The 26,591-nt window shown below is 38.0% G+C and overlaps 1 protein-coding gene across 1 annotated transcript; it reads right to left on the reverse strand.

Moving 5' to 3' along the window:
- Positions 1–1,821: 1,821 nt before the first annotated feature.
- LOC131997965 (uncharacterized) lies at positions 1,822–26,591 on the reverse strand. The gene is made up of 4 exons (XM_059369897.1): positions 25,166–26,591; positions 23,429–24,783; positions 22,952–23,071; positions 1,822–1,876 (listed from the first exon to the last, which is right to left on the reverse strand). Exons 1-4 carry the CDS (start codon positions 25,373–25,375, stop codon positions 1,822–1,824), a joined length of 1,740 nt encoding a protein of 579 aa, XP_059225880.1. The 5' UTR covers positions 25,376–26,591.

The following is a 26,591-nucleotide window of genomic DNA, read 5'->3' on the forward strand; positions in this document are numbered from 1 at the left end:
CTATTTTTGAAGACTGTAGCGTGATTTCAACAGACAGACGGACAGACGGACGGACATGTCTAGATCGTCTTAGATTTTCACGCTGATCAAGAATATATATACTTTATAGGGTCGGAAATGGATATTTCGATGTGTTGCAAACGGAATGACAAAATGAATATACCCCCATCCTTCGGTGGTGGGTATAATTAACCTAAAATTCACCAACATAGGTTGTAATAAACTATTCACTCTGTTTGTAACATCTCGAAATATTGATCTGCGACCCCATACAATATATATTCGTGATGGTCTTGAAAGTTTCTTGACAGATATGATCCACAACGTGATGAAAATCTAACCAACGATGGAAACGCGTCCACCAGTGGTGTGGTATCTCTGTACTTGACACATAATTTGTGATATGATTTTAATTTCATAAGAACAAATGGTGTGTTGTGAACTGTAACCCGGTCAAACAGAACGATATGATCCACAATGGTGTTGGAAATCTAACCAATAATCGAAACGCGTTTACCAGTGGTGTGGTTTCTCTGTACTAATGTCACATAATCTTTGTGATATGATTTTAGCTTAATATGAACAAACGGTGTGATGTGAACTGTAGGCCGGTCAGATGGAAGGATATGATCTACATTGGTGTAAAAAATCTAACAAATATTTGAAACGCGTCCACCAGTGGTGTGGTATCTCTGTGCTAATTTTACATAATCTTTGTAATAAGATTTTAGCGTCATATGAACAAACTATAGGCCGGTCAAACGCAAGAATGTAATCCACAATGATGTAGAAAATCTAACCTATAATCAAAACGCGTTCACCAGTGGTGTGGTATCTCTGTACTTATGTCACATAATTTGTGTTATGATTTTAACTTCATATGAACAAATGGTGTGTTGTGAACTGTAGCCCGGTCAGACAGAAGAATATGATCCACAATGGTGTTAAAAATCTAACCAATAATCGAAACGCATTTACCAGTGGTGTGGTATCTCCGTACTAATGTCACATAATCTTTGTGATATGATTTTAGCTTCATATGAACAAACGGTGTGATATGAACTGTAGCCCGGTCAGACAGAAGAATATGATCCACAATGGTGTTGAAAATCTAACCAATAATCGAAACGCATTTACCAGTGGTGTGGTATCTCTGTACTAATGTCACATAATCTTTGTGATATGATTTTAGCTTCATATGAACAAACGGTGTGATATGAACTGTACGCCGGTCAGACGAAAGGATATGATCCACAAGGATGATGAAAATCTAACTAATAATCGAAACGCGTCCACCAGTGGTGTGATATCTCTGTACTAATGCCACATAATCGTTGTGATATGATTTTAGCTTCATATGAACCAACGGTGTGATGTAAACTATAGGCCGGTCAGGCGGAAGGATGTTGTTCAAAATCTAACCAATAATCGAAACGCGTCCACCAGTGTTGTGATATCTCTGTACTAATTTCACATAATATTTGTGATATGATTTTAGCTTCATATGAACAAACGGTCTGATGTGAACCGCAGGCCGGTCAGACGAAAGGATATGATCCGCAATAGTGTTGGAAATCTAACCAATAATTGAAACGCGTCCACCAGTGGTGTGGTATCTCTGTACTAATTTCACATAATCTTTGTGATATGATTTTAGCATCATATGAACAAGCAGTGTGATAAAAACTGTAGGCCGGTCAAATAGAAGGACAATTCCACAATGGTATTAAAAATCTAACCAATAATCGAAACGCGTACACCAGTGGAGTGGCATCTTTATACTAAAAGGTGATCAAATAGAAGGACAATTCCACAATGGTATTAAAAATCTAACCAATAATCGAAACGCGTACACCAGTGCAGTGGCATCTCTATCCTAAAAAGTAATTTTTTTAAGTTTAAGGAAAGTTTTATAAAAAAAAAACATAAAATACAGAAAAATGCATGAAATCTTATTTGAATCGATAGTTCGGTGCATACAATTTAATTTTAAAAGATAATTTCATGCAATTACGAAGGCCCTGAATGACTCGCTTGTGTCAGCATTTCCTAGTGCCAAGCCAAAGGGGCAAACAGCGACCGCCCGATCCGATGGTGGACCCCAGAGCTGATTGGTCTAAGGAAGGACTGCAGAAAACTCTTCATCATAGCAAAAGCCACAAGAGCACAACACGATTGGGACATTTGTTAGGCTGAGCTAAGCAAATAGAAGGGCGAGCTGAGAAAGGCTCAAAAGAAATCTTGAGTAGAATTTTGCAGCTCCGTGGAGGATACATCTGAGGCCTCTAGACTAAGGAAGATTCTGCTCTCAAGACCTATTACGGCGGGGTATATTCAAAAGTCGGAGAATGTATGGACAATGTGTAGTGAGGAAACACTAAGCTACTCGCTAATACAGATTTCCCGGGAAATTCTTTAACGGACAACGTGATGCTAGATGAGGTTGTCACTGGTATGCATTTATCAGAGGCTTTTATGGAAATTGCGTCTAAGCCGAAAATTCTTTAGGCGATAAGAAGTTTCGACTCCCTTATGTCGCCAGGCCCTGATGATATATCACCGGATGAATTACAAGCTGTGTCTGATAGACTGGTCCCTTGCTTAGGGAGATATACTCTGCTTGTATAAGAACGTCATATATACATGTGGGATGGAGGGACACGAAGACAATTTTCACTCCGAAAGCGAATGATTTTCGTCCTATTAGTCTGTCATCCTTTATGCTGAAGGCTCTTGAGAGGTTGATAGAAACATATCATAGGTCAACGATCCCTGGAGATCGCCTGTCGCGGCAGAATCATACATATAACAAAGGCAAATCTACTGAAACAGCCCTTCACGACCTAGTCGTCTACGTAGAGGGCTCCCTCGCTGTCAAGGAATATCAATGGTAGCATTTTTTGACATTGAAGTTGCTTTCAATAATGTGAACCCGACGTCAATCATGAAGGAGTTAGAGTTTCTAGGCATCAACTCTACTGTTAGAAAGTTTATTAATAATTTACCTACTAAAAGATTAATTACGGCAGGCTTGGGATCTGTGGATCTAAAAAGATGTGTCAACAGAGGAACACCTCAAGGAGGTGTACTGTCTCCTCTACTTTGAAATATAGCCTTTAACAATATCGTATTGTATCTGGAAGAAAAAGGTGTAAAAGAGGTCACATATGCTGACGACGTGGCAATTGCGGTTAGAGGAAAGTTTCCCAGCACTCTTAAGAGATATACTTCAGGAAGTTCAACGTGCAACAGCAAAGTGAGCTACCGAAAGTGGTCTAAGTATAAATTCGTGCAAGGTAGAAGTAGTTCTTTTCTGCAAGTTGCCAACAGTGGAATCTGTAGCCTTGGAAGGAGAGAATGTACCATTTGTTTGGCTGGACAGGAAAATCAACTTCAAATCCAACATTTTGGAAAGGGCAAGAAAGGCCACTCTTGCCCTATACACCTGCAAGAAAGCCATTGGCAAAAGTTGGGGGTTTAGACCGTGTGTCATGCATTGGGTATAAACTGCAGTTGTCAGGCTAATAATGCTATATGGTGTTGTAGTTTGCTGGACGGCACTTCAAAAGTCCAACTACTACTTAATACTTAACCGGATCCAATGGATGGCTTGTTTGTGCATCCCAGCAGCACTGAGGACGACACCATCTGATGTACTGAATTTAATGCTTGATCTTATGCCTCTGGACATTTTGGATACCCTAATTGCAGCGATCACTGCTGTGACGTTAACGGAGCTTTATCATTGGTCGTGTAGCGACTACGAACACTGCATTATCCTTGATACAATATCCGATGTTCCAGGCCGTGTTGATTACACCCTACCTGAGCCGCTTTTTGATAAAAGGTACTGTACCAATATTCCTGATATATCCGCTTGGAACTACGATATCCCTGGTAACAGAAGTTACATAGACTTCTATACGGATGGTTCCAAACTAAACGAACAGGTAGGTGTTGGGGTGTACTCTAAAGTTCTAAAGTCATATTGAAAAGGTTATCCGACCACTGCAGTGTGTATCGAGCGGAGATCCTTGCAATTTAGGAAGTGGTGGAATGGCCAAGATATAATGTCATTACGACGATTGGCATAAATATCTTCTCAGACAACCAGACAGCCATTAAATCCCTGGAGTACGTATTTCTGAACACAAAAACCGCCCTCGACTGTCGCAGATCTCTCAACGGGATGGCAGAACAGTTCAAAATTCACCTGCTCTGGGTACCGGGCCACAGAGATATCCGAGGGAATTGTAAAGCGGACAAGCTTGCAAGGCTAGGAACTACCCTAGGAACTTGCGAGACTAGGAACTACCCTACCCGAGACTAGGAACTACCCCAGGTATCCTATGTATGGAATCTATGGAATCTGTGGGTATGCCTCTAGCGACATGTAAACTAAGTTTTCAGGACCAGACCCGAAGACCAACGAATAAGAGATGGTCACAAAGAGGGGGCTGTGAGCATTCCATAACTTTGTGGCTTCATCTAGACTACTACTGCTTTGCTGTCATTGGCTAGAACAGACGTCTCAATCATTGTGTCCGTCATGACAGATCGCTGGCTAATCGGAAAACATGCTGACAGACTGAAGGTTGCCTTTTGCAGAAGCTGTGAGGACATCGAGGAAGAAGAGACTATAGAACACCTTCTGTGTGTGTGTCCCGCACTAGCAGTTAGAAGGAATTCCACTTTCTCATTTCTTTGAGAACCTGTCCGATTTAGCGGATGTGAACATTCGGTTGGAGGCCACCGTAGTGCAGAGGTTAGCATGTTCGCCTATGACGCTACACGCTTGGGTTCAAATTCTGGGGAGACCATCAGAAAAAATTTTCAGCGGTGGTTTTCCTCTCCTAATGCTGACAATATTTGTGAGGTACTATGTCATGTAAAACTTCTCCCCAAAGAGGTGTCGCACTACGGCACGCCGTTCGGACTCGGCTGTAAAAAGGAGGCCCCTTATCATTGTGCTTAAACTTGAAACGGACTGCACTCATTGATATGTGAGAAGTTTGCCCCTGTTCCTTTTTGGAATGTTCATAGGGCAAAAATTGCATTTGCATTTTTGAACATTCGCAAGATATTTGGCTTTTTAAAGCAATCGGGATGGATCAACGGTAGGAACTAGAAGGCATCTTCCTTCTTCTGTTCCTGTGGTATCACAATGGACGAAAACGTCTAAGTGAGTCTGATGGCAGACTGACACTTAAACCTTAACTAACCTAGCTATAAATTTGCATATAGTGTTCTTTTATGACTTTGAATAACTGTGCCGAGTACGGCCCGAATAGGTCTATAACCTGATATAGCTCCCATATAAATCGATCTCCCGATTTGACTCCTTGATCCCCTGGAAGCCGCAATTTTTGTCCGATTTGGCTGAAATTTTCCATGTAGTTTTCTGTTATGATTTTCAACAACTGTGTCAAATTGGTCTACAACCTGATATATTGCCCAAAAAGTAATTGCGGATTTTTCAAAAGAAAGTGCATGCATTTTTAATAAAAATTAGAATGAACTTTAATCAAATATACTTTTTTTACACTTTCTTTCTAAAGCAAGCTAAAAGTAACAGCTGACAACTGACAGAAGAAAGAATGCAATTACAGAGTCACAAGCTGTGAAAAAATTTGTTAACGCCGACTATATGAAAAATCCGCAATTACTTTTTGGGCAACCCAATTGCTCCCCTATAATCCGATGTCCCGAGTCCTTACAAGCCGTAATTTTTATCCGATTTGGTCTAAATTTTGTATACGGTCATCTGTTACTGACTTCCAACAACTGTACCAAATATGGTCCAAATCAGTCTATAACCTGATATAGCTCCCATGTAAACCGGTCTCTCGATCATCCCTGTTCGGTTCCTAGAAGCTTTAATTTTTGCTGGTTTGACAAAAGTTTGGTATTTAGAATAAAATAATGCCCTTCAATTTTTAGCAGAATCCATGGTGGTGGGTTCCCAAGAATCGTTTCGGCCGAATTTAGCACGCTTTTACTTGGTTTATTTTTGGTTTATCTCACTCTACATTTCTATCATTGCAGGACATCATTTGCTATGGCTTTCAATATTCTTTTTCATTTCATTATACCGTTACAAACTCGTCTGGTGTGAAAATCGAGAAATTGCCATTTAAAGGAGGACTTAAATGTATTCACCATCATTATTATTAATTATTCACCCTCTCACAACTGTTTTAAATAAGGAGCAAAGGAACAAGCGAACCCTTTTGATATTGGCTTCATTGAGATCGCTGGAAAGCAAAACAAGGAGAAATATGTCCTTTTACAGATGGTCCTCGTAGAACGCGACAGCTTTTGCAAAACAAATTAAGGTAATTTACATGCTTCACCATAGCCAAAAGAAAAGAATTAAGAACAAGGTTTACAGATAAATTTTTTTGGAAAGCTAAATTCTATAGACAAACTGAATTCTATACCCTTTTAAGATTGTCCAACCTTTACTCATTTCCCAAAAAAATAAAAAATATCCAAAAATACAAAAATTTTGAAGAAAATTTAATCCAAAATTAAAGATAATCGTTAGTCCCACATAACAGAAAAAAACTTTATCACTGATTCCACAAATCACAGATTCCACAAATCTTGCAATTTCCCTAATTCAGTGGAAAAACACCAAACACTTCCTGGAAGGACTCTCTGTATGCTAAGGACCCTGACATAAACTCATAAATATTAATGTTCATAAGACAATGTGTATGGTGGAATGTAATGGGAAAACAATAATTTTAATTATAATTTGTTCTTAAGCAGAAGCCTTCAGACACACACAAACACAAAAACGTGTACACGTATACAAACGGCCCACAATCATACACAGCCGCACACTGTATCTGTGGGCCAGAGCATGTAATTAGCTTCCTTTACAATCCCGTATACAACGACAAAGGCAATTACTTAAAGATTCTCAGATTTTTTTTTGAAGGAATCCCAAGGCCAATTGAAAGGTTTAAGAAATGCCAGTAAATCCAGAAGATGCTTAGATACCAAGCAAACAAAAACAAGTAAAAGCGTGCTAAGTTCGGCCGGGCCGAATCTTACATACCCTCCACCATAGATCGCATTTGTCGAGTTCATCTCCCGGCATCTCTTCTTAGGCAAAACAGGATATAAGAAAAGATTTGCTCTGCTATTAGAGCGATATCAAGATATGATCCGGTATAAAATTTCAGCCAATTCGAATAAGAATTGCGCCCTGGGGACTCAAGAAGTAAAATAGAGAGATCGATTTATATGGGAGCTGTATCGGGCTATAGACCGATTCAGACCGTAATAAACACGTATGTTGATGGTCATGAGAAATCCGTCGTACAAAATTTCAGGCAAATCGGATAATAATTGCGACCTCTAGAGGCTCAAGAAGTCAAGTCCCCAGATCTGTTTATATGACAGCTATATCAGGTTATGAACGGATTTGAACCACACTTGGCACAGTTGTTGGATATGATAACAAAACACTTCGTGCAAAAATGCATTCAAATCGGATAAGAATTGCGCACTCTAGAGGCTCAAGAAGTCAAGACCCAAGTTCGGTTTATATGGCAGCTATATCAGGTTATGGAGCGATTTGAACAATACTTGGCACAGTTGGTGGATATCATAACAAAACACGTCGTGCCAAAATTCATTCCAATCGGATAAGAATTGCGCACTCTAGAGGCTCAAGAAGTCAAGACCCAAGATCGGTTTATATGGTAGCTATATCAGGTTATGGACCGATTTGAACCATACTTGGCACAGTTGTTGGATATCGTAACGAAACACGTCGTGTAAAATTAATTCCAATCGGATAAGTATTGCGCACCCAAGATCGGTTTATATGGCAGCTATATCAAAACATGGACCGATATGGCCCATTTACAATACCAACCGACCTACACTAATAAGAAGTATTTGTGCAAAATTTCAAGCGGCTAGCTTTACTCCTTCGGAAGTTAGCGTGCTTTCGACAGACAGACGGACGGACGGACGGACAGACGGACGGACATGGCAAGATCGGCATAAAATTTCACGACGATCAAGAATATATATACTTTATGGGGTCTCAGACGAATATTTCGAGTAGTTACAATCAGAATGACGAAATTAGTATACCCCCCATCTTATGGTGGAGGGTATAAAAATACAAATGAGGCATTCTTTAGAGGCTTAATAAGAAATAGCTTTTTAGGAAAAACAAATTAAAGTCGAAAAATGAAAAAAGGGTTAAAATCAAAGATTGAGGACAATAAACCCAAATTTTAAACTGGTAAACAAAAAGCTAAGCTTCGATTTTGTTATATAGCCATAACATGGATGGCGGTATACTTACTTCGTCATTCTGTTTGTAACTACTTGAAATATTCGTCTGAGACCCCTTGAAATATATATATTCTTGATCGTCATGTCATTTTAAGTCGATCTAGCCGTGTCCGTCCGTTTGTCCGTCCGTCCGTCCATCTTTCGAAAGCACGCTTACTTTCGAAGGAGTAAAGCTAGCCGCTTGAAATTTTGCACAAATAGGGTTGCCCAAAAAGTAATTGCGGATTTTTTAAAAGAAAGTAAATGCATTTTTAATAAAACTTAGAATGAACTTTAATCAAATATATTATTGCCATTTTGTTCGATAACCTTTTGCCATCTTCCTGGCAAATTTAGTATTCCACGCTCATAGCACTTCTGGCCTTTATCTGCAAAAAACTGAACCAAGTGCGATTTTATAGCCTCATCATTGCCGAAAATTTTACCATTTAAGGAGTTCTGAAAAGATCGAAATAAATGGTATTCTGATGGTGCAAGGTCAGGGCTATATGGTGGATGCATCAAAAGTTCCCAGCCATCCTCACTCAGTTTTTGGCGAGTGACCAAAGATGTGTGCGGTCTAGCGTTGTCCTTGTGGAATATGACACCTTTACGATTGACCAATTCTGGTCGCTTCTCCTTGATGGCTGTATTCAATTTGACCAATTGTTGACAGTAAACATCCGAATTAATCGTTTGGTTCCTTGGAAGCAGCTCAAAATATACCACACCCTTCCAATCCTCCACCCACCAAACAGACAGCAAAACCTTATTTTGGTGGATTTCAGCCTTTGAAGTGGTTTGAGCTGATTCACCATGCTTCGACCATGATCGTTTTCGACTAACGTTGTTGTAAACAATCCATTTTTCATCTCCAGTTATGATTCGTTTTAAAAGAGGATCGAATTCATTGCGTTTAAGGTGCATAAGGTGCACAAGCGTTGATTCGGTTTGTTAAATGAATTTCTTTCAATACATGTGGTACCCAAATATCAAGCTTTTTCACCAGTCCAAGACTTTTTATGTGATAATGAACGGTTGATTTTGGTATATTTAACTTCTCTCCTATCTCACGCTCAGTTACATGACGATCCAATTCGATTAATGCTTTGATTTGGTCATCATCAACTTCATTTGGCCGACCTGAACGTGGCTCATCTTTAAGTGAAAAATCTCCAGAACGGAATTTGCGAAATCAATTTTGACACTGTCTTCCTTTTAAGGGTTTATCACCATACACATCTCGTAACTTTTTAGCAACCTGCTCCGCGGTTTTTCCTTTACGGAAATAATAAAGTAAAATATGACGAAAATGCTCCTTTGTGGGCTCCATATTAAAATTGACACCAAACAAACAAATGTAAACAAAATTTCGCGCACTTTCTTTCTAAAGCAAGCTAAAAGTAACAGCTGATAAGTGAAAGAAATGCAATTACAGAGTCACAAGCCGTTGAAAAAATTTGTCAACGCCGAATATATGAAAAATCCGCAATTACTTTTTGGGCAACCAATACTTACTATTAGTGTAGGTCGGTTGAGATTGTAAATGGACCAAATCGGTCCATGTTTTGATATAGCTGCCATATAAACCGATCATGGGTCTTGACTTCTTGACCCTCTAGAGGGCGCAATTCTCATCCGGTTTGACTGAAATGTTGCACGTGGTGGTTTGGTATCACTTCCAACAACTGGGTTAAGTATGGTGCAAATCGGTACATAACCTGACATAGCTGCCATACAATTCTCATCCGATTTGGCAGCAATTTTTTACAACGCCTTCTTTCATGACCTTTAACATATGTGTCCAATATGGTCCGATATAAACCGATCTCCCGATTTTGCTTCTTGAGCCCCTACAAGGCGCAATTCTTATCCGAATGAACTGAAATATTACACAATGACTTCTGCAATGTTCAGCATTCATTTATGGTCCAAATCGGGTAACAGGTCGGCTCCTGCTGCCTTGTTGTTCTTTAGTCGGCTCGCTGCTACTTAGACCTCAGCCTGACTATGAGGTAAACATTCTATACCATCATCAGGGATTGGTTCTGCGGTATCCTCTTCGCCGCCAACGTCTGACACTAGCAGTTGGGTAAAATGTTCTTTCCATATCCTCAGCACGCTATTTATGTCCGTTGCCAGATTTCCTTCTTTGTCTCTGCAGGAGGATGGCCTGCAACAAAGCCGTCGGTTTGATGTTTAATTCTTTGGTAGAAATTCCGAACTTCATTCTGACTCCTGTACATCTCAATTCGCTCACACTACATCTTCCCATTTCCTTTTTCTTTCTGTGGTAGAGACGTTTCTCCTCTCTCCTATCCTCTCGATACTTCTCCATCATCTGGCGCGTTGCTACTGATTGCAGGGTTGCTCTACATGCCGCATTCTTGGCTTCAGTAGCATCTCGACCCTCTTGTGGGTTTCTTTCCTCCATGGGTTTCTTGGAGGAGGCTTCCGGTACCCATGTACGGATTTCGCGGCATTTTGCATGGAGTGGGCAATAGTTTGCCACTGCGCCATTATATCATCGGAACAAGGAGTGCTTTAATCAAGCATTTGGGTCAGTCGAGTGGAGTATGCCGCTGCCATTTATTGTATTTGCAGTTTTTCAATGTCCAGCTTCCGTGCAGTGTCAGATCGTACTTTCCTCGTCATGTTCAAACGGGTGCGTACTTTTGCTGCAACAAGGTAATGATCCGAATCTATATGCGCTCCACGGATCGATCGTACATCTAACACGCTGGATGAATGCCTTCCATCTATCACAACGTGATCAATTTGGTTTCTCGTGTTTTGATCGGGTGACAGCCATGTGGCTTTGTGAATATTTTTATGTTGAAATCTGGTGCTACTAACTACCATGTTTTTTGCAGCGGCGAAATCTATCAACCTCAACCCATAACTGGATGTTATCTCGCACACAACTTTCCAAATGTTGAACCAAAGATGTCTTCCTTCCCTATCTTCGCATTAAAATCTCCCAGAACGATTTTAATATCATCTGCGGGGCAGCGGTCATATTCTCTCTCTAAGCGCTCGTAGAAAATATCCTTTGTCTGCTGGTCTTTGTCTTCCGTCGCGGCATGGGCACAGGCTGATGTTGAAGAATTTGGCTTTTATGCGGATTATGTTTCAGTTTCCGACTAACCACAAATCCACAGCCTAATTCATGCCTCGTGTTATGGCAACTATAGTATAGTTCGTCATCGTTTGGCATTGTAGTGACGCCATTCCCAGTCCATCGCACTTCCTACAAGGCGGTAATATCTGCCTTGTACTTCTCTAATACATCCGCCAGCGCGTATACTGCACCTTCTCTATAAAGAGTGCGGACATTCCAGGTGCAGATCCGCAAATCATGGTCCTTTTTTCATTTGCTTGGTTCGTCAACGTTGGGGGGGTCTATTTTTACTATTCCTTTGTTTCTTGTAGTAGGTCTTATAGTTTTCCGGGGTCGTGTTACTGGCCCAGCGCCCCAACTGCATGGGTTTTGTGCGATTGCACACGTATCCCTCGTTGTGGCGAGCCGCTCGATCCAAGATCCGACGATCGCCGCCAGCCACCCCTTACCTGGGAACAGACGCTGATGTTGGCCATTGGTTATTTGAAAGCGCCAATAACTCGCCTCGTCATCTCGAGTATCATTGGCACTCAGTATTTAATTAAGAGCCAGTGCCACCTGACTCCTCACTGAGACTCTCTTCTCGAAAATCGCTGACTGCCCGCGACCGCATTTGCAGCTACTTCGCATAAAAACGGAGCTTTCCATCTTCCGCAACCTGTGGACGAGCCCGTAAGCTTTCAGTTAAGCTTCCCGTGATAACAATGGGCTTCACACAAGTCGGAGTTAAAATTTCCAGCCTTTGTGGTGCTCATAGTTATCCCGTATAGGGGTCCCGTTATAATATCGATAGCTATACTGACTCCCGCTTACCACCTTTTAGTACTAGGCTCGTCATCTCACGATCCGGATCTCCTAATAGGATTTTCGTCGCCCCACCGACTGTTTCGCAGTTCCATTGTGTTACAAGCTCGATCGTCGCCCGAGCACTCAACTCGGGCGACGATCTGAAACGCTTTGGATTAACCAAGTTTATTGACAGCAGTCCTCTGGTCTTCCCTGCCAAATCATCTGTTCTTTCATTCCCCCTTACTCATTATGACCCGGTGCGGATTGTGTCATACTCAGAGAAGGCGTTAATCTCTTTCTTACACTGCCTGTTCGTGGCCTTACCGTCCTGTTTATTATTGCCCTTATGGCAATTTTACTGTCAGAAGACTAATTCACACATTCCGTGATCGCCCCGATCTCCGCCTGCAGGACCGTACTATGGTCAGGCAGTCTAAAACCGATCTCAGTCCCTGGGTTCCCAATGTAAACCCCCAGGCCCACTCTGTCCTCTAGCTTTCATCCAGCCGTGTAACATGATCTTCCCGATGGCAATACTAGGGTTCCGTCAATCCAAGACTGTGCCGATGGTAGCAGTGTATCCGATCAAAAACCTCTTCCCTTCCTTCCAGGTTTCCTATCGTCGCCTCGATTATACCGCGATGGTATGAGCTGCTCCCATCCTCAATCCATTCTCCCATCGCCTTAAGTCTCATAGCCTTAGTGGCTGCCTCACACTTAATCTGTATGTCAATGAGTCGAATATCTAGAATAATCTCCAGTGCCCTAGTGGGCGTAGTCCTCATTGCTCCGCCTGTGCCAAGACAACATGTTCTCTGAACCTGTTGTATGGTCCTTATGTTACACTTTTTCTCCATAGCAGTCCACCAAACTACTGAGGCGTAAGTAAGTATTGGTCTGATCACGCTCCTGTAGAGCCAGTGCACTATCCTAGGATTCAGGCCCCATTTCGAGCCTACGGCCCGTCTACATAATGCCCAACATCTGTCAGCCTTCTCAGTGCGCTCCTGAATGTAACACTTCCAATTCAGCTTCTTTTCCAAGATCACAACTAGGTATTTGATCTTGTCAGTTATCGAAATCGTCTTATTGAGGAAACGTGGTGCGTTAAATTCGCCCACCTTCGTCTTCCTCGTGAACAGGCATATTTCAGTCTTCTCTGGGTTAACATTGAGACCTCTGGGTCAAGCCTAGTCATATGCTATATGCAAGACCCTTTCGGACCTTCTGCATAGCTGCTTCGGATCGTTACCACTTAGAAGTATTATAAGATCGTCTGCTTAGCAGACGGGTTCATATCCCTCCTCAGTCAGCATCCGTAATAGGTCATTTATGGTGGTCACCCATAGGAGTGGCGATAAAATGCCCCCTGTAGCGTGCCCTGTGCCACTTTCTCCCTTATATTTATGCCATTGGACACACAATTTATCCACCTGTTCCTTAGCATATGGTTTATTCAGTCTCTAAGGAGCGGGTACCACCCGGTGCTCCGCACATTGTTAAAAGCCCCCTCGATGTCAATGCATACCACCAGTGTGTACGTTTTGGCTTTGAATGACTCTTCTATGTTATGCACAATCTTGTGCAGGACAGTTTCCACCGACCTTCCCTTGACATAGGCATGATGTTTGTATCTGAGCAGTTCGCTGGATGTCATACTCTTTATCATGGTGTTCACAATACGTTCCATGGTTTTGAGTAGAAAGGAGGCTTATGGGTCTGTAGGCCTTTGGTGTCGCATAACTTGCCTTGCCGGGCTTGGGTATAAACACCACCCTTGCCTCCTGCCAGGCTTTCGGAGTATATGAAAGTCCTGGGCACGCTGTGAAAATTTTGGCCACACGAGGCGCCAGATAGTCTGCCTCTTTCTGTAGTAACGCCGGAAATATCCCATCAGGTGCGGATGACTTAAATGGTTTAAAGCTCCTCAAGGATTCCTTCACCATAACTTCCGTTATTATAAACCTTCGATCAACGTCATTATTCCAAGATTCCGGTGTCTGCGTGAGTCCCTTCGTATTCCGTGGAAAATGGGGTTTCATCAAAGGCCTCAACATGTCCCCCGTTGTCTCTACTCTCACTCCCATGTTTAAAGTTTCTACTAAAGTTTCAGTTTGGTCATGGGTTTTTGAGAGAAACTTTTAATACCCACCACCGACGGATGGGGGTATATTCATTTTGTCATTCCGTTTGCAACACATCGAAATATCCATTTCCGACCCTATAAAGTATATATATTCTTGATCAGCGTAAAAATCTAAGACGATCTAGACATGTCCGTCCGTCTGTCTGTTGAAATCACGCTACAGTCTTCAAAAATAGAGATATTGAGCTGAAACTTTGCACAGATTCTTTTTTTGTCCATAAGCAGGTTAAGTTCGAAGATGGGCTATATCGGACTATATCTTGATATAGCCCCCATATAGACCGATCCTTCGATTTAGGGTATTAGGCCCATAAAAGCCACATTTATTGTCCAATTTTGCTGAAATTTGGGACAAAGAGTTGTCTTAGGCCCTTCAACATCCTCCGTCAATATGGCTTAGATCGGTTCAGATTTGGATATAGCTGCCATATAGACCGATCCTCCGATTTAGGGTCTTAGATGTGTGTGAAGTTAAATTCCGAATTTAACTAGCAGAGACACAAACCGCTTTGTTAACAGAGTGCGAGAGAGAGTAACAGAAGTATTAACAGAGATCCACTGAGGGGTTAGCAGAGCTCTGTAAATACTTAACAGAACCAAAAAACAAGAGAAATTAATTAAATTTCTTACTTTTTATAAATTTTTGCAAATATTTGTAAAAAAAAAAATAAAACCATAACAAAATTTGGAGTAAAATATCAATGCTTTGAATCAAAAACACCAAATTAAAAATATCTATTACCGTAGTACTGAGAAAAATGAAAAATTTATAAAAAAAATATTCTGGGCAGGATTATGACCAATGGTCCTGGAGGACATCTAAGAATTCTACAAGGTACTACCATACATCGTTGGAAAGGTGACGATGTGTGCTTTCCAAAACATATCTTTATTCGAAAATCGAGCGGTTGGTTTTTTCAAATTCCTGTCTTTTTTAAAAAAATTCTGGAAAAAAAATTTTGACAGGATTATGACCAACGCTCCTGGAGGACATCTAAGAATTCTACAAGGTACTACCATACATCGTTGGAAAGGTGACGATGTGTGCTTTCCAAAACATGTCCTTATTCGAAAATCGAGCAGTTGGTTTTTTCAAATTCCTGTCTTTTTTAAAAAAATTCTGGAAAAAAAATTTTGACAGGATTATGACCAACGCTCCTGGAGGACATCTAAGAATTCTACAAGGTACTACCATACATCGTTGGAAAGGTCACGATGTGTGCTCTCCAAAACATGTCCTTATTCGAAAATCGAGCAGTCGGTTTTTTTTCAAATTCCTGTCTTTTTTAAAAAAATTCTGGAAAAAAAATTTTGACAGGATTATGACCAACGCTCCTGAAGGACATCTAAGAATTCTACAAGGTACTACCATACATCGTTGGAAAGGTGACGATGTGTGCTCTCCAAAACATATCTTTATTCGAAAATCGAGCGGTTGGTTTTTTCAAATTCCTGTCTTTTTTAAAAAAATTCTGGAAAAAAAATTTTGACAGGATTATGACCAACGCTCCTGGAGGACATCTAAGAATTCTACAAGGTACTACCATACATCGTTGGAAAGGTGACGATGTGTGCTTTCCAAAACATGTCCTTATTCGAAAATCGAGCAGTTGGTTTTTTTTCAAATTCCTGTCTTTTTTAAAAAAATTCTGGAAAAAAAATTTTGACAGGATTATGACCAACGCTCCTGGAGGACATCTAAGAATTCTACAAGGTACTACCATACATCGTTGGAAAGGTCACGATGTGTGCTTTCCAAAACATATCTTTATTCGAAAATCGAGCGGTTGGTTTTTTCAAATTCCTGTCTTTTTTAAAAAAAATCTCAAAAAAATTCTGGAAAGGATTATGGCCAACGCTCCTGGAGGACATCTAAGAATTCTACAAGGTACTACCATACATCGTTGGAAAGGTGACGATGTGTGCTCTCCAAAACATATCTTTATTCGAAAATCGAGCGGTTGGTTTTTTCAAATTCCTGTCTTTTTTAAAAAAATTCTGGAAAAAAAATTTTGACAGGATTATGACCAACGCTCCTGGAGGACATCTAAGAATTCTACAAGGTACTACCATACATCGTTGGAAAGGTGACGATGTGTGCTTTCCAAAACATGTCCTTATTCGAAAATCGAGCAGTTGGTTTTTTCAAATTCCTGTCTTTTTTAAAAAAATTCTGGAAAAAAAATTTTGACAGGATTATGACCAACGCTCCTGGAGGACATCTAAGAATTCTACAAGGTACTACCATACATCGTTGGAAAGGTCACGATGTGTGCTCTCCAAAACATGTCCTTATTCGAAAATCGAGCAGTCGGTTTTTTTTCAAATTCCTGTCTTTTTTAAAAAAATTCTGGAAAAAAAATTTTGACAGGATTATGACCAACGCTCCTGAAGGACATCTAAGAATTCTACAAGGTACTACCATACATCGTTGGAAAGGTGACGATGTGTGCTCTCCAAAACATATCTTTATTCGAAAATCGAGCGGTTGGTTTTTTCAAATTCCTGTCTTTTTTAAAAAAATTCTGGAAAAAAAATTTTGACAGGATTATGACCAACGCTCCTGGAGGACATCTAAGAATTCTACAAGGTACTACCATACATCGTTGGAAAGGTGACGATGTGTGCTTTCCAAAACATGTCCTTATTCGAAAATCGAGCAGTTGGTTTTTTTTCAAATTCCTGTCTTTTTTAAAAAAATTCTGGAAAAAAAATTTTGACAGGATTATGACCAACGCTCCTGGAGGACATCTAAGAATTCTACAAGGTACTACCATACATCGTTGGAAAGGTCACGATGTGTGCTTTCCAAAACATATCTTTATTCGAAAATCGAGCGGTTGGTTTTTTCAAATTCCTGTCTTTTTTAAAAAAAATCTCAAAAAAATTCTGGAAAGGATTATGGCCAACGCTCCTGGAGGACATCTAAGAATTCTACAAGGTACTACCATACATCGTTGGAAAGGTGACGATGTGTGCTCTCCAAAACATATCTTTATTCGAAAATCGAGCGGTTGGTTTTTTCAAATTCCTGTCTTTTTTAAAAAAATTCTGGAAAAAAAATTTTGACAGGATTATGACCAACGCTCCTGGAGGACATCTAAGAATTCTACAAGGTACTACCATACATCGTTGGAAAGGTGACGATGTGTGCTCTCCAAAACATATCTTTATTCGAAAATCGAGCGGTTGGTTTTTTCAAATTCCTGTCTTTTTTAAAAAAATTCTGGAAAAAAAATTTTGACAGGATTATGACCAACGCTCCTGAAGGACATCTAAGAATTCTACAAGGTACTACCATACATCGTTGGAAAGGTGACGATGTGTGCTTTCCAAAACATATCTTTATTCGAAAATCGAGCAGTTGGTTTTTTCAAATTCCTGTCTTTTTTAAAAAAATTCTGGAAAAAAAATTTTGACAGGATTATGACCAACGCTCCTGGAGGACATCTAAGAATTCTACAAGGTACTACCATACATCGTTGGAAAGGTCACGATGTGTGCTCTCCAAAACATGTCCTTATTCGAAAATCGAGCAGTCGGTTTTTTTTCAAATTCCTGTCTTTTTTAAAAAAATTCTGGAAAAAAAATTTTGACAGGATTATGACCAACGCTCCTGAAGGACATCTAAGAATTCTACAAGGTACTACCATACATCGTTGGAAAGGTGATGATGTGTGCTCTCCAAAACATATCTTTATTCGAAAATCGAGCGGTTGGTTTTTTCAAATTCCTGTCTTTTTTAAAAAAATTCTGGAAAAAAAATTTTGACAGGATTATGACCAACGCTCCTGGAGGACATCTAAGAATTCTACAAGGTACTACCATACATCGTTGGAAAGGTGACGATGTGTGCTTTCCAAAACATATCTTTATTCGAAAATCGAGCGGTTGGTTTTTTCAAATTCCTGTCTTTTTTAAAAAAAATCTCAAAAAAATTCTGGAAAGGATTATGGCCAACGCTCCTGGAGGACATCTAAGAATTCTACAAGGTACTACCATACATCGTTGGAAAGGTGACGATGTGTGCTCTCCAAAACATATCTTTATTCGAAAATCGAGCGGTTGGTTTTTTCAAATTCCTGCCCTTTTTGAAAATGTATCGAAAAAAAATTTTTTTGAGAGAGAATGTTGTTGTCTAGCCTTTCTGTTGTGTACTCTATGTCGCTCTTTTCAGTTACAAACATTGAATGTTAGAGCTTTCTGTAAAAATGTTAATTACATATAATCATATACATGGGAATGTATACTTTTCAACTCTGTAAAATAATTCATAAGTTTTCCCATAGAGGTCGCTTGTGTTATTAGCGTACTCGCATATTGCGTCTGCGCTGTTTACTTTTTCCACTTCTGTTCCAAGCTTTTTTGAACATAGTGTGAGGTGTCTATACTTTACTTTATCTAAAATGTAGAATTAATAACAAAGTTGTATCATATATTTTTTTATTGTTTGATAAAATGCTCTAGAATGTAAACCTTTTAAACTTAACAAACATTTTTTTATTAAAAGTTTTTATAAAAGCTCAGTCTTTCATGTTTAAAACTTAATGAATAGTAGATTTTTAAATGTTGGTCTCTTACAAAATATGTAAAACAAATTGTTATGAAAGTACATATTTTTAAGCTTTAAAAGACTTTCTCATTCAAAACAAAAAAATATATAATTTATATTCGGAAATTAAAGAAAGAAAAAATTAAAAATGTATGTGTATTTATTTTGGTATGCTTTGCAAAATAGGTTTTTTTGGTTTACTATGCAAACCAATTTTTTATAAAAGTTCAGTCTTTCATGTTTAAAACTTAATTAATAGTAGATTTATAGATTTTGGTTTTTTACAAAAAAATTAAAGCATATTGTTATGTTCCAATTTTGGTTTGCTTTGGTTTATTTTATAAGATTTCCGTCTTTTATGGTTTAAACTAAAAATATAATTTTTTTATAAAAGTTCAGTCTTTCATGGTTAAAACTTTTGGCGTTGGAGTTTTTCATAAAAAATGCAACAACCATTTTTTTGCGTTAAACACAAATTTCACAAGGGTGTGTAAGCACTCGTGCGTACCTATTTTTATGTACATACTCGTATATAGAAGAACACAATTTGGGCGAAAATTCATGTAACTATCAAGAAAGGGTAAATTTCAGAATTTGGTTGTTAAAATTAAATTTGTTTATAAGTTGTTTAAAAAAATGGAATTCATAGTTTTCATAATAATTACTGAAGATTTTATAATTATTTCTGTTAATGAATTTACGTAGGGAATAATTTTTGTGATAGTTTGAGAGCATGTTTCTTATTAATGTGCATTTGAATTCCAAAAAATTAATATTTGCATATATTTTATAATAAAATATTAGTGTTTCAAAAATTAAGTAGTTAAATTTAATAAAGAAGCTCAAGTATATATTAAGTAGCCATAAAATTATCCAAAAAAAAAAACGAATTAAAGAAAAATGCAACCAAAGTATTTAAAAGCCTCTAAATAACAGCTGCAAATTCAGTTTTATGTGTCAATTGTTTAAGAGTCAAAACTAAGCATATCAAATAAAACATATATTAAATGAATCGATGCATGTTAAATGTGTTAAAGATTAGGCTTAAAGCTTGCCAAATACAACCATATCGGAAGAAAAACATGTATGGGAGCTTTATATACAGTAGAACCGATTTTCCAAGATAAATAGCGCTTGTGCCAATGAGAGTTATGTGAGCCAATAAGTAACATTTGCAAAATTTGGTGACAATCTGATAAAAAATGCGACACGTACTTTAATAACAAAAACACATTGACAGACAGACAAACAAAAACTGACAGACGGATGGACAAACAGACGGTCAAAAGGACGGACTAATAAACGTACAATCGGACTGACATGACCTGATGTAATATATACACAAGGTCATAATACCCTTTAGCACAGTAGAGGTGAAAAGTATCGTGAAAACCCAAAGTTTTAAAATGTTGCGCGCATTTCAGCATGAAAAACTCCTAGAAAAATGATTAAATGTTTAAATTGATTAAATTGTTAGTACGTAAAAAAAAACACACAGAAGCTTTGGACTTAAATTGAACGAAATAGCGGCAATTCACCCTTAATATATATGTCGTACTCAATTTTCGTGTACGACTGAGCGAAGTGTATGTCCATATTTTTCAGCATTATGTTCAAAATCGGGGTGATTATTTTAAATAATACCGGAATGATATAAAGTGGAATATTCGGCATTGGTTGTCAAATATTCGATTCTACATACATAGAAATGGGCGATAGGTAAAAACCCAAAAGGAATTTACCCGGTAAATTGGATAAATACCCGGGTATTTACCCATTTATACCCAAAATCTGGGTATTTATAATTTTGCAGATATCTTGGGTATAACAAAATTTTCCAAACAATTTTATATTCTTTGTTTATACACCCGACCTTCTAATCCCACAAAATCGGATTTTAGTTATATAAAGCCGCTATATAGACCGATCTCCAAACTTAAAGTTTTGAGCCAATAAATTGGTAATTTTTTATCCGATTGCGATGAAATTTGACACAGTGAGTTCTTGTAGACCCCTACCCATTTCTGTGAAGTGTGGTTCAGAATGGACTATATTTGGATATAGCTGCCCTATAGACTGATCGCCCGATATCCCGATATAGGGTATTGCAGCCATAAAAGATACAGTTATTACGCGAATTCGATGAAATTTGTAGGGGTTTACCAGAAAACATTGCGCCAAATTTCATCGAATACGGATAATAACTGTATCTTTTATGGCTGCAATACCTTATATCGGGATATCGGGCGATCAGTCTATAGGGCAGCTATATCCAAATATAGTCCATTCTGAACCACACTTCACAGAAATGGGTAGGGGTCTACAAGAACTCACTGTGTCAAATTTCATCGCAATCAGATAAAAAATTACCAATTTATTGCCTCAAGACTTTAAATCTGGAGATCGGTCTATAGAGCGGCTATATATAACTAAAATCCGATTTTGTGGGATCAGAAGGTCGGGTTTATTAACATACAAAATTATCAAAAATTGTTTGGAAATGTTGTTACGCCCAAGATATCTGCAAAATTATAAATTTCCAAAAAATGGGTATTTACCTAATAAATACCCAAGCGTTGGGTATTCACCTGGTAGAAACCCATCTCAAGATGTACATAAAAAAGTTTGATTATGTTCAAATACTTATAGTGCCTAATATTTCGATGTTGCAGCGGAACAGAATTGACATGTCTCAAAGTTGTCTTCATTTTTATAATAAAAACGAAAGCAACCGCCGCAGATCGGACGATCGCATGATTTGCAGAGATTTTCATCACAATAGGTCCCGCAATGAAGACATACTTTTGTCATGTCATCTGCACTCTCTAGCAGTACTTTTTTTATTAGGCCTCTGTAAATATTTGGGTCTTCTATGTCTTCTAGGTTTTTTTTGTTTAAAATTGCTTCGGCAAACTGGCACACATAAATTCCGCAATTAAAATTGTCTTTTTGACGACCATGTTTTATTTGCTTTGGCTTATATTCTAAAGCGTTTGTGTGTTTTTTGAAAGTCTTTAAAAATTTTTCAACATCAGAAAAATCTTCCCCTAGGGGGTTTAAGTAGGAGAATGTCTTATCAACTGTGTCGACATAAACAAGAGTAAAATGGCCTGGTTCAAATACGGGAATTAACAAAATGTCGAAGTTTTGCAGAGGTATCTGTATATTTGAATTCTGTGCAGTAAAAATATCTCTGCCTATTTCACAGCAAGTGGAAAAGGCATTTTTCGCTGAATTTTTTATTAATATTTCTATATATATATCAATTAAGTTGCTATATAACTCCTTTTTTTTATTTAAAGATTCTAATTCTATGAAATCTATAGTTGGCGCGTCTATTAATTCCGATTGCACGCTCGAATGAACATTTTGAAATTTAAGGGCTATATAGCGTTTGTCAAATTTGCGTGGTAAATTCTTAAAAGTTGACAAGATTTTTTCCAATTTCATTTGGCTGGTGATTTGTGACTGTACTTTTTTCGGAGTCCTCTTCCAAGTTTCTTCCTCCATTTTTAGGTTGAAAGCAACTGGTTCTGAAGTGTCACTAATTAGTGTTGAAAGAGCATCTTCAGCTTCAACTAGACGAGCTTGCATATAATTTATAGATAACCTTACATAGTCGGCAGGTTTTATGTTGCGCCTTCCATCCAATGTGATGTTTTTTTTAATATTGAAGTAACCCTCGACCGGACTATTGGAAATTCTTGTGTTTATATTATCTACAAATACGCCGACAATGTTTGTCCACAATGGAGTATATGGAACATATTTTTTTAGGATAACGTTTGCAAATTCTTCGGAATAAAAACTGTTTGTTTTGGTGGCGCTTTTTACTTCGGACTTAACTTCTTGAAATAATTTTGAACCCTCATAGAAAAACGGACTATTCTTATAGGTCGAGGGAAAAACAGACGTGGCAACGGACATGTGTTCTTCTTCCCAATTTTTATACGGTTCACCATCTACAAAATTTTTAAGGTTATCTATAGAGTATATCACATCGTCTGTTTCGGTTGGACTCAAAAGTACAACCAAAAAGCACCTTAGCCAAATGAAAAAGTCATCAATTTTTGAAATATTAATGGCCTTCCACACCTGCAGTTTATAGAAACTTGCAATTTCTTCGTCTTTTTGAAAAGCTTTTATGTCTTTTTCCACAATCCTAATAAAATGGGCGCAACATAGTTGTATAACGATAAACTTTGGATATTCATTTTTCTTGCATAAATAAAAGCATTGATCTATATAACCTTCAAGGGTTACACAGTTCCATGCCTTCAATATTGCATTAATTAGAACAGTGCTCCAATCTGTGCAAACACGTTTGCATATTGGCCATTTAAGCTTATTTGCAGCGCAAAAAGTCTCTAATGACATTAGAAAACGCGCGACACAGTTTGCATAGTGGCTGCATAAAAATCCTTCGGCCACTGGAAGCAACGTACCTCTCTTTTTCGGACCAGCATCGAGGTGAGCCACGAGAGAATACAAAAATACTCTTTTTGACTCGGGCTCATACTTTCTCATAATGCTCCCAGTGGCATCAAAAAATAATGTGTTGTGGCTAAGTTTCAGTAAAGCAAAATTTTTGGCTTGGAGAATTTCTATTGGCCGTTTGGAAATCAAATAAATTTCTTGTGGGAGCGCTACTTTTTGTATATATGTACGCCAATTTTTGTCTAAATACATTTTGCAAATATCGATGTGGCTGTCAGCATCTCTATCAATTGACCGCACTTGCTCAAATTTTATTCTTCTAGCTGCATCTTTCGATACGACTCCTTGGTCATTCCCTAGTGCCTTTAAATGCTTTGATTGCTTTATGAGTAATTTGTCTCGCCAGTTTGTTGGCCGCAGATATTTAATATGTTGTTTTGCTAACAATCTGCGAACTCCTCTGAGTTGATGTTTTTTGGCAGTTTTGGGGTGAGTGATTTCTAAACTGGAAGCGTACACAGTAATGATGCTATCGAAATCAATTACAAATTTATACGCCCCGCAACCACTTAAATAATACATACATTTGGCATAAAGAACTAGTTTTTTTTTGTGGAATTTATGGCTACTAAAATTTATTGGGCAGACATTATTAAAAATTCCAAATTTGGTCCTGAGAAGATCTTGCATGAAATTTAAATACATTTTTCGATTTTCTCTACTTCTTAATAAAAAGAGTTCTTCCTCTTTAGAGAATTTAATGTCACAATCTATTTTCTTGTACTTACATACACTTTGTTTGAAACCTTCAACTTCTGGAGATACAATTGTGGGTCGTTTGGTCGGCAATTTTGAAATTAAAATTTTTTTTCTTAATACATTGTATTCTTCTATAAGAGAATCGGAATCATTACTAACATTAATGGTGCAATTATGAGAAATATTTTTGTTTCTTGTTGAGCAAAAGTCAATATTTTCATAAAAAGAATTTGTTGAATTAACTGTTTTTAGCAAATAAGTTTTGGGTGTTGAAGTAATTTTTCTGGCGTCATCTTCATTCTCATTCATATTTCCTATTTCTTCGCTACCCAAAGGTTTTTCTCCTGACAAGACACATTCATTGTTACTTGGAAGATCCATTTGGTTTGTGCAACCAATATTTATTGATTGATTTTGAAAAGAACTTCTTCCTGAACATGTGCACTTTTCTGGGAATAAAATGTAGTCATTTTCTTGGTCCAAATACAAGTATGTATTTTCAAAACTGTCGTCCCCTGACAGAACCGAATATCTGTTATGGTCTTGAGTATCAGCTGGGTCGTCGCTTTCAATTTCCAAAATCGATAACATTGTGGAAAATTGTTCCAGAATTCCCTTTTTTTCACAGTATTCTCTAGCATTTTCTGTAATATCTTTAAGACTTGAACAAGTTAAGTCCTACGAATACACAAATAGTAAAGTATAACTTATTAGCATATATATGTTGTTATATATAAAATTTTTAAAGGGCTGCAGTATAACAATTAAAGTGGCGTTAAGGTCGTCCTGACCGAATCTTAAATCATATGCTTTGTATCAACAAAATTTTCTGAGGATAACTTTAAATAGTTTTACCCAATTCTAGGCTAATTCAAAAAGTGTGAAAACAAAATTAATTGATATACACTACTTAACACAACTTAGAAAGTTTATAGCAAATCGTAATAACATATCAAATAACAGAATGGAGAGAGATTTATAATTTTCAAAGGTTCAAGAATAGGATTGAAGTCTTAACAAAATTCGATTTGTTTTAAGTGGAATTTTGAGATAAACTTACCTCCCCCTTTGAGAAAATCTGACAAAAACAATAACATTGATTATTTACGTGCAGCAATTGCAATTGGTTGTTAGCAGTGTTACTGTTGTGCAAGATTTGAGCCAAAGTTGACTTTTTTTCGATTATGTTGCTTTTGTGCCAACGTTTTATCGTCTCACAATATGCCACACTTATTAGGGTTTTTGTGTACAACTCCACTCCTGTGTTCATTTACATCTTCATGGTACAGTCCCTTCGTCAATCCGAGTCTATAGCATTAACATATTGGTTTAACTTTACTTAATTTTATAATCTGTTGGTTTTAGGAGCTGTAGCATTCAAATTGGTGGACTGGTTAAAAAATTTTTATAAAATTTTTGATTTAAATTATCTCTTACCGGTCATTTTGACCGGCTTATCCTTTCTTGTGTTTTGCGTGCAAACAAAATAATTTTACTCACAACATACATTTCTAAAAAACTGTGACCACCGTTTCTCTAAATACTTAAAAGTGAACTCGGAAAAGAAAATCTAATTCAGGAATTCTGTTCTACTAACAAAATCCCTAATTACTTTCCATAACACGCTCCTCTAAGTCTGGTATTGTGGCGTCACTTAAGTACCGGTGTCTGTTAGCCACGAAAGGCGGGTAATAAATAATAACTTTTCAAAATGTCTGCTAAATAATTTAAGGCACTCGACAAACGTCCCAGGTCAAAAAAGCACAAAAAGATGCTTTGTGCTCTTGAATAAACTGTACATAAAAAGCTCTAGCAATTGTATTGCTAGTACATTCCATTTTCTGCGCTGACAGCTCAGATAGAGAGAAATGTTTAAATTGTTGGCAGACGAGAAGAAGCAATCGTCGAAAGAACCAATAAACATTAAGCAGAGAAAGCAATTTTGAGAAAATTGCTCTCGCTGCATCCAGAAAGTAATTTTACTCTGTCTCTTTGCTTCTGAGAGATCACGCAATGTGCGTAATGTTGGTGTCAAAGCCATAGCTTCATTGTTATGGGCGCACACACGCACCCATTTCCACATTATTTCTTATGCTGCGGGCATCTGTTAAACGTACACACAACATATTCAAGCGGCATAGAAAAATAAAGTGAAAGTATGTGTGTGCTAGAGAACAGCAGCATGCAACCACAAAAATAAATGCCAATAAACATGAAGAGAATGGCTCGCTTTTAGCTCTGACTACGAAAAAGAAACAAGCAACGTAACAGCAAAAGCAACCAAAAAATCAGAATAACTTTACTTGACTTCCTAAGCACGCAGTTTAAGCATTTACACACTATCAAAGCAACATGAATCGATTTCAATTGCTTAACTGTCAGCATTTTGTTTTTTTTTTTGTATTTTTTTGCTTTAACTTTGAATTTTTCCTTAAGCTTTCCATAGTCCAGTAACTAAACTTCTATTGTAGACCTCAAGGGGACTT

Source organism: Stomoxys calcitrans, chromosome 5, assembly GCF_963082655.1.
Source record: "Stomoxys calcitrans chromosome 5, idStoCalc2.1, whole genome shotgun sequence".
Classification (NCBI taxonomy): Eukaryota; Metazoa; Arthropoda; class Insecta; order Diptera; family Muscidae; genus Stomoxys; species Stomoxys calcitrans.

Excerpts from the sequence above, each read along its gene's own strand:
- LOC131997965 (XM_059369897.1), bottom strand. The coding sequence starts at position 25,375 with ATGAACACAGGAGTGGAGTTGTACACAAAAACCCTAATAAGTGTGGCA. Across the intron at positions 24,784-25,165 it reads AGATTTTCTCAAAGGGGGAG|GACTTAACTTGTTCAAGTCT; the intron begins GTAAGTTTATCT and ends GTGTATTCGTAG. Across the intron at positions 23,072-23,428 it reads ACTGGGAGCATTATGAGAAA|GATTGTGGAAAAAGACATAA; the intron begins GTATGAGCCCGA and ends CCATTTTATTAG.